The sequence below is a fragment of the Chaetodon auriga genome, chromosome 4, assembly GCF_051107435.1.
Source record: "Chaetodon auriga isolate fChaAug3 chromosome 4, fChaAug3.hap1, whole genome shotgun sequence".
Taxonomy (NCBI): Eukaryota; Metazoa; Chordata; class Actinopteri; order Chaetodontiformes; family Chaetodontidae; genus Chaetodon; species Chaetodon auriga.
The window spans coordinates 28,227,501-28,244,296 of record NC_135077.1 but is presented as its reverse complement, the minus strand read 5'-3'; the positions used below and the strand labels follow the sequence as shown (position 1 = coordinate 28,244,296).

The following is a 16,796-nucleotide window of genomic DNA, read 5'->3' as shown; positions in this document are numbered from 1 at the left end:
AGACAAAGCTGTGGGGATGTAGGGATTCTGCAATCTAAGATTGTGCAAAGTTTTTTTTGTTATGGAGTTCCAGAATAAATAAAACGGTTGGCAGGCCCACAGTGCATGAAAAATAATTATCTGTTCTGCCTATTGTTCCTTGTGAACAAGTGTCTGTATTTGCCAGTCCCATTTTGTTCTTTATATTTGGTAATATTTGTGTAACTTTATAGTGGACTAGCTGTAGGTTTTGTATTGATCGTAATGGCAAAAATATTTTTATTTATTTCTATGCAGAAGTCAGTTAAAGGAAAGCTAGTTGGATCAGTATTCTAATGTGCTGTTGGAATTGTTATAGAATTACCTGAAGTTAATAGAAGTCTGTAGAGTCTTGAAGTTGAAAAAGATGTTGAAACTGTATGATTTTGTGCCCATGTGTGATAATAAAGGTGGTATGATGGAGTTTAAAGTTGGGGTTATGGTATATTTGCATGGTGGAGAGTTAAAGATCTTTATGACTTTCCACCAGGCTGTCAGAGTTGTGGAGATTACAGTATTTTTGAAACAGTGGTGTTTAATGGTTGTGTTGAGGAATGATAAAGCTGAAAGTTAAATATTTTTGCAATATTGTTGTTCCAGATCTATCCATGGGATACTGTGGTTGGTTTGATGAATCCAATTCACAATATATTGTGTTTGATTTGCAAAGTAATAGAAAAAAAATTAGGGCATCCTGTCCACCTAAAGATTTGCATTTTTGTAGAGTGATTTTTGTTTTTTTGTTTTTCCAATAAAAATGTGTAACGAGAGAATCAATAGATCTGAACAGTTTATCTGTTGGTGGTCGAAGGTCATATTCTACTGTTTTTAGCAAATGAATGTACTTGGATAAACAATTCTGACAGCCTGGGTGAGATGTTAATAACTAAATATCTAATTTACCAGTTTGAAGCGGGAGTGAAAAATCCTGTCCTTGAGAATCCCAAGCATCTTCTGAAAGTGGCAATGTGATGGACTTATTCCAATTTATTGTATAAATGAGATTATAAGTTTCTTTTAGGGAAGGTAAAGGGTCCTGAAAGTACAATAAGATATCATCTGCATAAAGGCTAATTTTAAGTTTAAGGTTTGTGGTGTGAACTCCTTTGTTATTTTGACATATAGTAGCAGTAAGTGGCTCTATGAAACAAGCAAATAATAAAGGAGAGAGTGGGCATCCCTGCTTAGGGCCCCATTCAAGTACAAAACTCTTTGACATGATTCCATTTGTGGCAACTGTGGCTTAATTGTATAGTGTTTTTATCCAATGAATGAATGACTCCCTGAAGTCAAATTTGTGTAGTGTGTTAAATAAGAAGGTCCAATTAACTTGGTCAAATGCTTTTTCTGCATCTGATGATACAATAATTATCTTGGTCTGAGATTGTTGTACAAGATTAATGATGTTAAATAGTCTTCGTACATTATTTGAGCCATGTCTTTTCTTGATAAAGCCTGTCTGATCAGGATGTATTAAGGGTTTTTCAATCTAATGGCTAGGGCTTTTATAATTTTTTTAAGTGTAACGTGTTTATAAGTGACAGTGGGCAGTAGCTGGAAGGTTGAGTTGGGTCTTTGTTGGGCTTGAGCAGAACTGATATGACAGATGTGTTCATGTTTGAAGGAATTTGTGATGCAATTTTGATTTCTGATATTAATCTATAAAATAGTGGAGATAATATGTGCCAGAAATGTTTGTAGAATTCAGAAGGAAAACCATCAAGTCCAGGTGATTTATTATTTGGCATCTGGAGGAGGGCTTTGTGGAGTTCATCTAGTGTTAATGGTGCATCCAGGATGTTTGCATCTTGCTGGGTTAATGTAGGTAGATCCAGGTTGTTAAGGAACAACTGAATCTCTTTCGGGGGATTATATGCTAAAGAAAACATTTTTTCTGCCAACAGAACCTCCTAAATCCTACACACTGGACCTTTAAGTTGGGGTACATGCTTTCACTAACACATGTATTTCCTTTTTGGTGTGGACAGTTTATTTTATTTTTTCACTTATTTCATTTCATGCACTAGCATAGTTCAAGCAGAATGTGATCCCTCCCCTCTGTCACTCTCTGTTTACAGTGCACTGCAGTTTGTGTTCATGACCATATAACACATAAAAAAATATATGAAAACATGTGTACCTGTGCACCAGTGTGTTTCTCGATGTGTGTGTGTGTGTGTGTGTGTGTGTGTGTGTGTGTGTGTGTGTGTGTGCATGCATGTGTGTGTCTATACATTCCTGTGTGTTCTTGTGCATCTGTGGTCTGAGAATAGCTGTGTGGATCTTTGTGTGTGTGTGTGTGTGTGTGTGTGTGTGTGTATCAAGAGTATATGTTTATATGATTCATAAAATCCCAGGAAACTAACAGATGCTTGAATGAAAAAACAAACAAACAACTGTCTGCCAATGCTGCATGAGGGAGCCATGACACACACACACACACACACACACACACACACACACACACACACCCCAACTTAAATGGCTGAATATGTAACAACACACCCCACACACATGAGCCTAAGGCAAGAGATCTTCAAGTCAGAGGACGATCTCAACTCCAGTAATAATTGCTTCTGTTCACTGTGGGAATCGATGACCTTTAGAAAAAAATACCACTCTTCCTCCCCCCTGACTCTGTTGTTTTATAATTCCTTCCTCTCTCTTTCTCTCTGAAACAAATTCTGAAAAGAAATTCTGTGTGTGATATTAGAGCTCAAAATCTGCTAGAAACCCCATACAAAATATGGGCAAGCAAAGTTTGGAGTAGGGTGAAGGCTGTACTGTTCTCTGTATTCACTCTGTTTTGCTCAGTGGTGTTAGAGCACCTGAATTACTGTGTGGAGGTGTGGGATAACACCTACAAAAGCACCTTACACTCAATATGCACAGTACAAAAATGAGGCGTAAGAATGCCAAGCCATGTAGGATTTCATGAAAACATTAACATGTTGTTTTTAAAGACACATGCTTCAAAAATCATGGATCTAGTTGAATTTCAGACTCTTTACACAAATAAGGTACAAAACAAGAAGTAATTTACTTCTTGGCAACATACGTAAAATGTTCTTAGAGAGAGAAAGGGGGTTTAACTTAACAGGAAAATTTGAAAAAACAATGTATTCGTACCAGTCTTAAGAGTATGTATTTCAATTTGTGGAGTGACTTTGTGGAAGGATATTTCAAACACAAAATGTACAGTCAACCTACATGTTGATTATATGTATCAAGAGGATGAACATAGAGGTAATTACTTAAGTTCTGTATGACGGTCACTGGGGTTAACAGCTGGAATATACATATTAAACATAAAGAAAAGGGGGTAGGAACACATGTATATTTTACTTGTTCCTACTCCTTTTCAGTCGTGTGCTTATTACAGTATTTATGTTGCACATGGTTATTTCCTGAAAAGGAAAAACTGTGGGAGGAATGGCGAACATGCTTGAGAATCTACATTCTTTATTTTTTATGTTAGAATAACATTCCACCACTGGCTTTGTCAGGTTTATCTAAACCTAATTAGATAAGACAGTGTACACTTTGAGTTATTACTCTGAGAAGGTTCCTGCCTTTCATCAAATCCTGCCATGCACAAAGCATTCCTACAGTGTGATGAAGTGCATATTTGTCTGTCTTCACTATGTTACAGGTTTCTTCCGATGAACAGAATGATTAAGGTTAAATCGATAGTATATTTCTACACACACACAAAAAAAAATCCGTTCCCATCAATTTTCTTAATTCTGATGAAGTGATGTTGAAATTCTGATGGTACAGCTTGCAAACAATTCATCATAGCTTACGACAATAAAACCATGTTTGGGAAGTGGATTCCAATTTACCGTACAATCTGCCCAATTTATTAGTGTACACATTACCTATAGCAAAATGGCAATGATAGAGGGAGCAAGGGAGGAATAGGGCCTGGAGAAAAGAAAACCCTGGCAGAGTTGTTATCTCTTGGGCTCATAGCAGAGACTGAAAACCATCGAATGCAGCAATAACACTACAAGAATGGCTGATACACAGTGAGTCAGAGAGGGAAGGAAGCTGGACATGATTGGAAGAGAGATGAGGGGGAATTAACAATGAACAAATCAGGGAAAGCAGAAATAAAAGTCTAATTTGTCTGGGTCAAACTAACCCATCACACTAATGTGCATTTGTAATTTCATAACACTAACTTTGAAATGTGTGTGTGTGTGTGTGTGTGTGTGTGTGTGTGTGTGTGGTCTTACCTATGCAGTAACAGAGCAGGACAGAGAGCAGTACAGATAGTCCTACTGCACTGAGGGCTGCACACCTGAGAAAACAAAACAACAGGACTGTTGTTGTGTTGCTGTCACTGGTTTTGCCTCCACTAACCTTCACAATACAAAGAAACATCTTTTAAATTCGTTCTTACAGCTTCACAATTGTTTCATTTTTGAATGCAGTATGATCAACTCCCACAATACAGTCTCAAGTCTCAAGTCAATACAAGTCTCCTGCACAAAGCAAAACAAGCATTTGAGAATAAAGCTGAATGCCCTTTTACTCATATGTCCCTAATAATACAGTCATATGTTAAACATTTACAATAGTCAACTTCTCTGTTGCTGCTATGAAAATTATTTATTTCCCAAGAGTCATCTTTGAGGTTTCAAACCTCTCTGCTGTCACACACAGCAAAAATCTCTGGATTCTCTTGTCACCACGCTAGCTAAGTCTCACAATCATTTAGATGGCAGCTGGCAGCAACTGACTGCTGCTTCTGTGGCTCCAGTTACTGCCAAGATGCAGTCGACTATTGAATATAAATGAAACCTTTAAAATCTACTGTCTGATGTCACATGTCCATGTAACCTGTGCATGTGACACAGCCTCGCAGGTTTTTTGTAGGAAGTGAGACTCTCTGGGTAGCATGTAGCCATAGCTGCAGTGAGGTGCATGGTGTTAATGGTTAAGTCACTGTAGTCAGCCATACAGTGTCTTTAGAAGCTCAGGGTGCAGCATAGTAGCTGTATGTTGTTGTTATGTTTGCTACCACAGAGAAGAAATAAAGTCCCTGCTCATCTCTCCCATTCTTCACCTGACAGTTACCAGGTATGAGCCAGGCTATAGAAGAATAATTTGCCTAGAAACAGAGATCTCCTAACTACAGTTCGGTACAGGTGACACACTGAGTGGGAATGACATCAAGTAATGTCCTAGTAATCCTAGTAATGTATTTAGTAGTAGTTTGCTGACTGGCTGTGAAAATCCAATTCCAACCATAACAAAAGTTGTTCATGTTCATGGAACACATTCCCAGCTGCCTGATTATGAATAATGTTAGCCCTCTCTTGGAGTAGGACCAACTAAGATTGAAACAGTATAAACTGCACTAAAAATCTGTTGTAAATACTTAATCTCATCTCTCCAAGGTGTTTGTTTACCTAGCTTAAATACAGTGTGATTCAATACTTATCAGAATCCTTGCAGTATGATTAACTTCTCCTCTGAAGTGCCATCTTCTGAAAGTAATGTGTGAAAGTTCAAAAACCATTAGATCAAGGCTAGGATTCTGCTTAATCTATGTTGTGCTAAAATGAGTCCCGAAGTGCACTTCAAAATTACTCCTGGCATCTTGAAATTGAAGGAAGAGATATTGGGGAGGACAGAGTAAGACAGATAAGAGAACGCAGTAAATTAAGACAGAAAGAAAGTTTGTGTGTGGAAAAGGGAGCCACAGACAAGAAGGACAACCAGAAAAAGATGATATACTGTATCTGTATAGGAGCACATGTAAATATTGAGCAAAGGAGTATTGAGTATGTGTGCATACACACTACTATACTACCACTATGAATGTGCAGTCAAGGTCAACACACTCTCACTCCCAGCTCATCACATACGGACCTTGTCAGTGGCTTTACACTCTGAGTATGCCTCTAGCCTCAGTTTTGCATATGCAAGGCTCTGCAGTCAAGTTACCAATAATAAATATGCAATGTCCAGTTAGCAACATCTGGTTAGATTACTTTTCCAAAATAAATGCAGAAGATGCTGCAAACTCTAGTTTAGAATTCTCCACATTTAACCCACTACTCAATACTGCCCTCACCCATGTGCAGTTCTCTGCATCAAATTGGCAAGAATTTGCAAAAAATGATGGAACCATTCGAAAATTCACCGGTATAACATCAGCTGAGCTCTGCAAGACTGACACTGAGTGTAACTCCTCCACCTCATGTGTTAACTCTGTACCTACAGCATTTTTATAGTGGGTATTCGATAGCGTTTCAACTCATGTCCTGAAGATTCTAAATATATCTCTGCAAACAGGCATCTTCCCAGATGTCTTCAAAACAAGTGTTGTGAAACCCATAATAAAGAAACCCAACCTAGATGGTAATGCATTAACCAACTCTTTCTCAAAAAATAACATCCTGGAGGAACTTCAATCAGGCTTCAGAACATACCACAGCACTGAAACTGCTTTGACTAAAATAATCAGTGACCTCAGAATAAATTCTGATGAAAATAAGATCTCAGTGCTTGTCCTCTTTGACCTGAGTGCACTGTTTGACATGATTGACCATGACATCTTAATCAATTGTGTTGAAAGGTTGGTTGGTCTTTCTGACTGTGTTAAACTGCTTTAAAACATACATTAACATGCTCATATCATCTTACCTCCATGAGCAGTACTTGGAGGATTTCTTAAACTTGAAGGCAGAGCGGGACAAGGTATTCCTCGGCAACGGCCTAGTGGGTGGAGAGTACACTGAGCTGGTTGCCATAGTGTAGCCAGGAGTTGCAGTGGAGAATAGGGGGGTGGTGCCTGTACCTGTCTTAAAGAGGAAGTGCCTGGAAAGCAAATGAAGAAAGAGAAATTAGTTGCGGTAAATTAGTACGGGACATTGATTTTACATACACGGATAATTAAAAGCTCTACACAATTGTCACACAGTCGCCCCCTGGTGGTAGCATCAGGTAATTGTGAATCTTGATTACTGCTAGTGCTGTCCAGTGACAGTATGCCACTAAACTACACATTATATTCACATCAACCAATCCTGAGCCATGTGTCCTGATAATGACATCAGTAGCATTTTTTGGAAGCATTTCCATAAACACTTTTTTCCCAAAATAGCACTTCTTTCAAGTCCATTTGCATGCTATAAAGTGTCTGATGATTAAGAGGATAACTGAACTTTAAAGTGCCCTGACATATGTAACTGTCTGGAAGCCATGTTGGTTGTAAGATCTCAACAATGAATTTGGTACAATGTTATCATAGCCAATAGAACCAATGACCAGACCAATGACAATAAAACCTCTCAGATCTGTTCACAGAGCCAGCTTCCAATAACAGGTATCTGTGTCTGTTTGGAAATTTATGGCCTGAAACTAAGCTGTGATATGGCATTTTAACTTGGTCTTAACCTCTGAGGCTTCAGGCTCAGCTTTGGTCTATAACTCCTCAGGTCCATTCAGTTTCAGTCTTAGCTCTAATAGAGTTTTTTCACGGGCATGGGTCAGTCTGCTTTAGCTGCACTGTGCCAAGCCAAGCCGTGATGGCATGTGTTTCTAGTATGGCCGCACAGCAGGGGATAGCAGCACTGAGCCATGCTGCTGTGGTCTGTGTTCCGCTCTCAGGACTTTAGTAACTTCTAGCTGAATCTTTGTGGTTTGGGATTTAGTTTCACTTGTGTGTTCTTATTTGCACTTTTGGATATCAGTATCATTTAACTGTTCACTGATCATGACCAGCTGTATCAGAGCTGTGCTAAGTTACTGCTGATGCAGACGTAACCTCTCCTGCTGTTGCTGCTTCACATTACAAGCTTTCCTCTATCCAACTGGTGGGGTGCTTTCATCGTGGAAGAAAAATGCAATGTGTTCGCTATCAAGTTAGCAGAGCTTTGTTAGTGGTGCTATTCTTCCAAAAAAAACCCCAATTATGATCAACAAACATACTCTGCACTCCATGCCATTTGGTCGGCCGATCAGTTTTCAGTATTGCAGGGAAGACAAGTACAAACAATAAAGGTAGAAATGTTTGACTGCGTTGACCTTTGGATGCAAGTTCTCTGACATGCTGCTGTGGAGTGGCGCATCTCGTGCACTGCTGTTTCTGTTGCTTATTCATTCAAAACAGTTTTTATATTTGTGTGGCAGCTGCATTACCTGAAAGATGGCCTTTTAAGTATAGCCCACAGGGAGTGTAAGAGGTCAACAGGGATAGTGAAGAAGGGACTTGAATTTAGAATTCCCAAAAATCTCTTTGTTTGACTTCATCATCATTTGCTGCAAAATAATTATTCCTCTGTAGATACTGTATATTTGGATATGTTCCAGTTTGTTAGATGTTCAGTGTTGTTATTGGTCATGTTTTCCATTGTGTCTGTCTTGGGTGAGTCCATGTGTTTATATATCTCCCTTGTGTACACTTGGAAAGAGCAAGTCTGTTTAGTTCTGTTGTACTAAGCTGAAGCTTTTGTTTCTTTATTGCTTAGTTGACCTACTTTGATTTTGGGCACTAATTTTTGTAGTAATTTTTTTCTGGTTTCTTATGTCATATTAGTAGCCATTTACTTTAGAGATGTTTATTATTAAATTTATCAACTTTCTAAAAGCACTTTTTCTTTTTACACCTGTCCTTTCTGCCTTTTTTGCTCAGGTCCAGTTGGTTCATGCACGATGTAAAGTTGGTCAGAGCACACAACCCAACTTGATAGCACAGCTGCACATTTGGACAGCACGCAATTTCCTCTGATTTCCTCAAGCTATGGAAAAACCCTATAAGTTGGGTCTGGCTGAAATGTTTGCTGTTTAAAGCTCAGTTCCACTTTTCTTAGCCTCCTTTCTGAAATACCATCAGGTTTTAATGTGTATGTTATGTGACTGGGGTAATGCGGTCTTCACTTTAGATTTCACTGTCCAACACAGACCTTTTTAATCGCAGGCTCTAAAGGCAGCCAAAACTGATGGGAAAAACAAGAACAATGTGTTCTCATACAAGTGTACTGTAGGTGACAAAGCTTTATTGTGTTCGTTACATTGAATAATGAAGCCTAAAAAGCCTCTTTCTATTCTACATCTCTTAACTCAAGCATAACCACCTACTGAAACCAGCCCTGAACTACTCCATTGACCATTCAGCCACAATTAACTCTTGTGAAAAATAATGTATCACTGCAAACTGTTCAGATTAGTAAAAGGATGATCGCTTTACCCACATGTTAGAAGGGAAGTTTCCACTTACTGACTTATGGTTAATAAGAAGACTTAATCACAGTTTATCAAGAAAATGATTGTAGTGATGGTGAGGTATTTCTTGAGGAAATATGTTTTCATCAGGGAAGGAAATACAGATGATTATATGATTATTCTTTAGTCTTACAGGGCAGACTGTCAGGACTCAGCTTCATGCCAATGTCTTCACTAACCTTGTGTTTCTTGTGTGTGTCTCTCTCTCCTGCTGTGTGTCTAGGTTGTGTCTGCTGTGCTGGCCATGGTCACCTGGTTCCTCCCACTGCCTATCCACCTACACACCTGAGGTTCATCAAGCAATCACCACCTTATAAAGCCCCAGCTCCTCACTCCAGTCTTTGCCAAGTCGTCCAGTTACCCAACTAGAAGTATTCTCAACTCTGACTCTCTAAAATGTTTCTTGAATTTCCTGAAAAGAGTGTGCTCTGTTGGATTCTCCTATGCCTTTGGATGTTTTCTGACACTCCTGTTTTTTTCCCTCTCTGCCTCAGACTGCCTCAAGCTATTCCGCACCTGGACTCACTGCCGCAAGCCAGCCAAACTCACTCTCTGTCTCTGCCTACCTGTGATCCTCGTTGCCACTCTCCAATGCCCGCTTGGCTCAGTACAAGATCTGAACATTCAATTCCTGTGTGCACAATAAACTGTCAATATCCTTCATTTCCTATTCTCCATGTCCTGCTTCTAGGTATAATTCAATATCTCAATACGACATAGATGTTCTTCCAGTCAAATTGGTGAACAATTAAACAACAATAACCACAGACCTAATCACTCATGTCTTTCACAAATTAGACCGAGCCAGTACTGCTTCCTTAAACACAGTGGTGATCTTCTAGAAATGATCGCAGGGTCAAACAAATCGTAGCAATCGCCGAACGTCTGGTACCTGTCCCAGTTACCTTAAATTTGTCAATGTTCAGCCACAGTCAGTCTTGTAATGGTAACGTTCCAGGTGCCAGGTAATGTTCTTATTCTCCTTATTTAAGTCAGGACATGTCAAAGGAGACATGGCTGATGTCCTGAGGTGACAGGTAAAGGTTTAAATCAGAGGGCGGTCTCAGTGATCTCATATTTCTCCTATCACAGAATCTCAACAGCTGAAATGAGCTCTTTTCCATTTTGGTCCATGATCTGATAGGTGATAAGAATTTGCATGTAATGCTTTTAATTGAGGTCTGACTTAAACAGCACTGCTGGTGTGGCAACACTGATAGTGGCTCGTCCTCCAAACTATAATTTGTAGTTTGAGTGTAACGACATTGACCTGGCTGAATTTCAATATCTTGCTCTTGAGCTCAAAGCAGAATTATTGGTGCTCATCATTAAATTGTATCAGGTACCAAGATATTCATTGTTGTTTATGCAGGAATTCTCAGAGCTGATCACACTCAGTATTACTAAATATGACCAATTAATCCTGAATGGAGACCTGAACATTCATATCAACTAAAAGGATAACTCCAAAGCCCTGGAGCTTGTGAATTTCCTGGGCAGCTTTCAACTTACACAACACGTAAATGAAGCCATTCATTAGCACGGTAACATTCTGGACTTGGTAATAACAACATGGTTAAACATTGCATCCCCATTGTGACCATGACTTCTTGAGCAAATGTCTTAAAAAACTTGGTGTGTGTAAGCTTTGTGTCAGTCTTGGAGATCATGTGTCTGATCATCACTGTTCTTTCTATACATGCTGCCACTTGGTGACATCATTAGAGAACACAATGTATGCTTCTGATTCATGCCTTTATTTCAAGCCAACTCGATAACTGTAACACACTATTTACAGCGATTAACCAGAACCAAGAGCAGAGAGCACTTTAGACCAGTTGTAGCTGCTCTGCACTGGCTTCCTGTAACATTCAGAATTGTTGCATACAAAGTTCTTCATGGGCTCGGACCAAGCTGCATTGCTAACACCCTCATTTGTTATTTGCCCTGAAGAATACTGCAATCATCTGCTTCTGGTTTATTGGAAATTTGTAGCAACAGCTGAAAAAAATCTTAGATGAAACCTTTATCAACTATGCTCCAAAGCTATTGAATGCATGTACCTGGATATCAGGGAAGCAGCTCACTGAAAAATTTTAAGAGAAAGCTAAACATGTATCTCTTCACTTTAGCCTTTTACTAGCTATGACTTCTATGACAGCTTTTACTTTATCTTATTACTATTACTGGTTTTATGTTCCATCTTATGTTATGCATTGTTTTTATGTTCGCCCTTATTCACTTATTTTCACTACTATTATCAAGTGGGTTTGATTCTCCATCTTATTTTACAAGAGGTTTCTATCCCTGTTTTTATGTTCATTCAATGTCTTCTTTATGTGAAGCACTTGGTGCATGTGGTTTCTTTGTTGTAAAGCACTTTGAGCTGCATTTCTTGCATGAAAGGTGCAATACAAATTATTATGATGATGATGACGATTATTTAATGATCATCATAATAAAAATGTAATAGTACTACCACCACCACTACTACTAATAATAATAATATTATAAGGAAAAAAGTTAGTCCAGACACAATGAATGAATGTTCTTTTTAGAAAAGCATTTCACAGTATAATTTGTCTTGTTAAATAACTGCTTTGTAGTTTCACCACAACAAGAAACTCTCCAAACACTTCACGTGTCATCACCCCATTGAAACAAGTCAGTCAAGAGACAAGGACTATATAATGATAACATATGACTATCCACATGAAAAGCAAACAGTTCTTTTTTTTTTTTTTTTATTCCTGAAAACGCTCTCTGTGGAAATTTCTGTGAGGAAATTTCCATGAGAAATTCAATGGCACATACATGTATGGCTGCAGTAATTACCAAGGTCACAATGTCTAATTAATGACGGAACCCGGCTAACGAGCATCTGTAATTACAATCAGACTGCTCTTCGAACAAGGCAGTGTGATTAACAATTAGAGCCTATTATAACAAGGACCCTTCAATTAATACCTGCCTTTAGGCAAGATGTGAAGAGAGAGATAGAGGAGGAAGACAGAAAAAAGAGAGAGCAGGAACTAAAGCAGGAGAGAGCAAATAAACAGTAACAGAACTGCAGAGAGAGAGAGACATTAAACAGTCCTGTGTTTTGTAGGTGAGTTTACGCAGCTACAGCACAAACACATTCTTAAGCATTTCATTAAAAAGATGAGATGAATTCAGTCACACAACCAGACGACAACCTAAAACAAGAGTAGATGCTGTATTTCACATGAGATGACATTCAGGTGTCATTTCAGCTTGGTTGTTCATGTGAAGTGTAATCTCATGCCAGAATTTCTGGGAACATTAGATCATTAATATAAACAAGTCCAGACGTGTTCATGCTCAGTGAATTGGAAATGCTGCTCCACACCATGTAAAATTAGCCCATTAGACTGACCGAGCAGTCAAGGAGGCAGATGCTGAGAGCGGTGAGGTTTCCATCTGAACTTTAATTTTTCAATCTTATTAAGTACAACAATTCTTGCTCAACGATAACAGCATGCTCTGCAACCACCTCAGGAAGAACCCCTTCACCTCACACAGACTGCCCCTTATATCAGGGTGTCTGCTGGCACATACCATCTACAGAGAGCAAAACAGATATCTACACATATAAATATGCAATAAATATTTCCATAAACCCCTCACCAAATATACACACAGTCTTAATAATTATTTACACACTCAAATACACTTAATAAATGCCAATAAATATCTTACACAATTAAATACATTTAAACAATGCAGCCAAACTCCCCTCTACCCACGTCCCACTTGATGTTACCCTCCCGGGACTGATGAAAAGGTGTGCGAGCCCCAGGGGAATTATCTTACCAGAACACCCTGGGAGAAGGAGAACAGGCAGAGGTTTGAGTATGGCACCAGCTGCTTCCAATTTACCATTTGGCTATAATTTGAAAGTCACACTCTACTTAAACTTCCAACATTATTGAGTCAAACATTACTGCGCCTTATTTCCTCTTTCAGAGGGGACTGATGAGGTGGACCAGCCTGTGACACAAGCTAACTGCAAATGAATCAATGTTTGTTAAACTATCATGTGGTTCTCCTGTGTGCTCATATGTATATGCCAATTACATTAACATCTTTACTGGACAAATATACTGTTAATAGAGATTTAGTAACGGCAACTCATTGTTACATAGCCATTAGCTGTAGTTAGCCAGGTAGCCGGTGTGGCCGCTCCTGCTAGCCGTCCCTCTGCACCTTGCAAGGAGCAGAGGAAAACTGGGGAGGCTGGGTGACGTCCAAAGGATGCATAGCCCTAAGCTGAATCCCACCAGCAACCAGTTCATGTTTGTAACAGGTTCTCCCCATTCTGCAACAACCCGCTGGCTATGGATAAAATGTAAATACTGTTGAGGTGGTGTACAGCAACTGATGAGGGCTTTTTGTGGGGAAGATGTGGTCTGTTGAGGACAGATGGTGTCCATCCCACTTTAGATGGAGCAGCTCTCATTTGAAGAAATCTGACCAACTTTATTAGCAGACCAAAAATCAACCATGACAGCCCAGAGCTGAGACCAGGAGGGAGAGCTGCAGCCCTAAATGCTTCTCTGCGCTTCCACTGGAGCACTTATCCACCCAAAACCCATACAGACTGTCCCTGACCACGTAAATTAATTAAATGAGAATTTAATGAGAAAGAAAACATTTGATTCATTATAGACAAAATTCATCACCATATACAGTATATATATAACCAATCGAGTCAGATGGCCGCCCACCCAGAGCCTGGTTCTGCTTGAGGTTTATGCCTGTTCAAGGGAATTTTTTCCTCGCTGCCATCACTCAGTGCTCCTCATGGGGTAACTGTTGGGTCTCTGTACACTGAAGAATACGGTCTTGACCTGCTCTACATGGAAAATGTCTGAGATAACTTTTGTTGTGATTTGTGTGATTAAAATAAAACTGACCTGAATTAGTAGAAAGCATGTTTTTTTAGTCTACCAACTTATCAGTCTGACATGAGCCTTTGGGAGATCATCGTTTCATAAACAACTATAACAAGTCAACTTAATGTGATGATCACCAGTTAAAGGTTTAAATGTTACTGTGAAAGTGCAAATGCCAAAGTGCTTACAATCAACAGACACAGGTGGAACCATATCCGACTGACTGACTCCTCTGCTGCTGTTTGGCACGTGTCATTACATTAATTATTGCATTAACTACTGTTTGTGGAGACATGGATACTGTATTGTGGAGAGGGAGTGACAAATCAGAAAAGCACCAAAACTTGTCTTTGAACCCTCTGTGCAGCTCCTTGCCTTATACGGTATTTATGTTACTTTAAAGGAGGAATTTGTTCCCTTTGTCTGCACATTTGATGTTGATGTGTGGTGTCGTTTTTATTTTGTTTTTATTTATTGGGCTTTTTGGTGGAGCAGAGGCATGTGGTAGGTGGCTTTTATTTTCAATTTGTAAGAACAAACTGAAGGCTTGCTAAAATGAAAAACTACACATGCTTGAACAGGAGGTATATTTGTTTGTGCTGGGAGGTGTGCTGCTGTCTTTAGTGTGTGTGTGTGTGTGTGTGTGTGTGTGTGTGTGTGTGTTGCTATGTCTGACCTCTGTGCCTCATTCTCTCTCACTCTGAATGCAATCATAATAAAATGTGACTGTTTTTTCATTCACCTTCCACAGAGACATGAGGCAGTTTAATATTGTGATAAATAATGAGGTGGATGGCAGAAAAGTTTGCCCATGCAAGCACGCACACACACACACACACACACACACACACACACACACACACACACACACACACACACACACGCACACACAGAACGAGAGAGAAGAGTCAGGTTGGTGATGGAGATTAAATGACTGTTGAGACATGTAAAATTGTGTGCTTTTACCGTTTAGTAAAGTTTATACTGGAAAGATATAATTAAAACATTGTAAATAATTGAAAATATTTAAAAAGCTTGTTTTATCAGACAATAGTTGCCACTGATATCAACTTTATATAAAATACAGCAGTTCTAATACAGTCTGATAACAATGGCGGTCTCTCTAAGTAAAACAAAGCTTTCTGCTTTCATTTTTGTTTTCTATTTCTGCCACCACTGCCTTTTATCAACACCAACACTTTCATGTCAGTTGTTTATGAAGTTGCAATTATCTTGTGGTGTGAAGCTGGACCCTCAGAAACACCACGGCCAATCTTTATAACAAAAAACAACTAGATATCTGAAAATACTGCTGCAAATGTAATTAAGCCATTAAAATGACCCCAAACACAATGATTTATGAGAAGATGGACAAGATAATGACATTTGATGGCCTGCAGTTTGTCATGCTTGGAAAGCTGAGCATGATGAAATGACTTCTGGATTGCTGGGCACATTCAGCTGTTTCTTCATCTGTTCTTTACTAGTCCACCAGAGAAACGAATTCATCGTGCTTAGCTAAAATTACAGGGACAGGAATCACACTTGTTTTTACAAAATCTGTTACCAAGAAAAATTTGTTTGCCAATTCTCTCATATATTTCAGGGTCACATGAGTTTGTCTTACTTTTTTGTAACTGGCACAATCATTTTAGGCACATCAAATGTGAAAATGCAACAGTCATTTTCAACAGAGACTACAACAAACATCAAGTATGGAAAAGGGCAGCCTTAGTTTTTCCAGCACTCAGTCTTGCTGTAGCTGGCAGCTGAATGTGAAAAAGAGACAGTGGTCCTTGTGAGATTAAAGATATGAGGTTTTCCAACACATCCTCATAACTGGTGATATTGTATTACATCACCACTTCCCCTTCACTCCTGTCATAATTATTAACAATAAACATAAATATGGGTTGTACTAAACTGCAATAACTGTAATAAACATATAAAGGGCTGCATATAGCAAACTAGTCTATATGTGTTTGATGAGTGTTTAAATGTAGGTCAGTTACAGCAGACAGACATGGCATGGATAATCAAGTGTAAAATGACTGTGTGCTTAGATGAGAGTAGCATGCTGTCAATTATAGCTAATTTGGTAATCTGATAACAATAATATCCTCTGAAATGCATTATTCTACAACCATTTACATTAACAGGACTTACACTGGATCTTTTACATCTTTTGACAATTGGAGTGATGCAAATATGACAGTCGATGTATATAATGTAGCTTGATTGTACTGTGTTACTGTGTGACAATAGTCAATGAACACCAGCTTTCCTACACACATGAATGACTCACAAACACCGTCTGTAGTATGCAGGATCAAAGGATCATTTTACTTTACATTTCACCTTCTAATTGCTCTTTCACTCCAGGCTTATCATCACGCAAAAATCCCACACCTATGAAAATATGTGCTTCTGATGTGTGTCTAGTAAATGGTCCCTGTCAAGACAACAGCAAGTTACATAGCAGTGTAACATAATATTCAATTGGAGGTTGTTTTGTTGGCAAAGACATTGTGCTACATATGTTTTTTTTTCTTTTTTTTTTAATTCAGAATAAAATTAAGTTACATTTGTGCTTTGCATGTGTTGCATATTTTTTTTTTTATT

The 16,796-nt window shown here is 38.8% G+C and overlaps 1 protein-coding gene across 4 annotated transcripts in view; it reads right to left on the bottom strand.

The window, feature by feature from the left end:
* The window catches only part of tenm3 (teneurin transmembrane protein 3), a 339,741-nt gene that overhangs the window by 122,173 nt on the left and 200,772 nt on the right, over positions 1–16,796 (bottom strand). For all 4 annotated transcript variants that reach the window (XM_076729445.1, XM_076729446.1, XM_076729447.1 and 1 more), the window contains 2 exons: positions 6,679–6,852; positions 4,260–4,324 (listed from right to left, as the gene is read on the bottom strand). In XM_076729445.1, the coding sequence (XP_076585560.1) occupies positions 4,260–4,324; positions 6,679–6,852 (239 nt within the window). The remainder of the gene's footprint in view (positions 1–4,259; positions 4,325–6,678; positions 6,853–16,796) is intronic.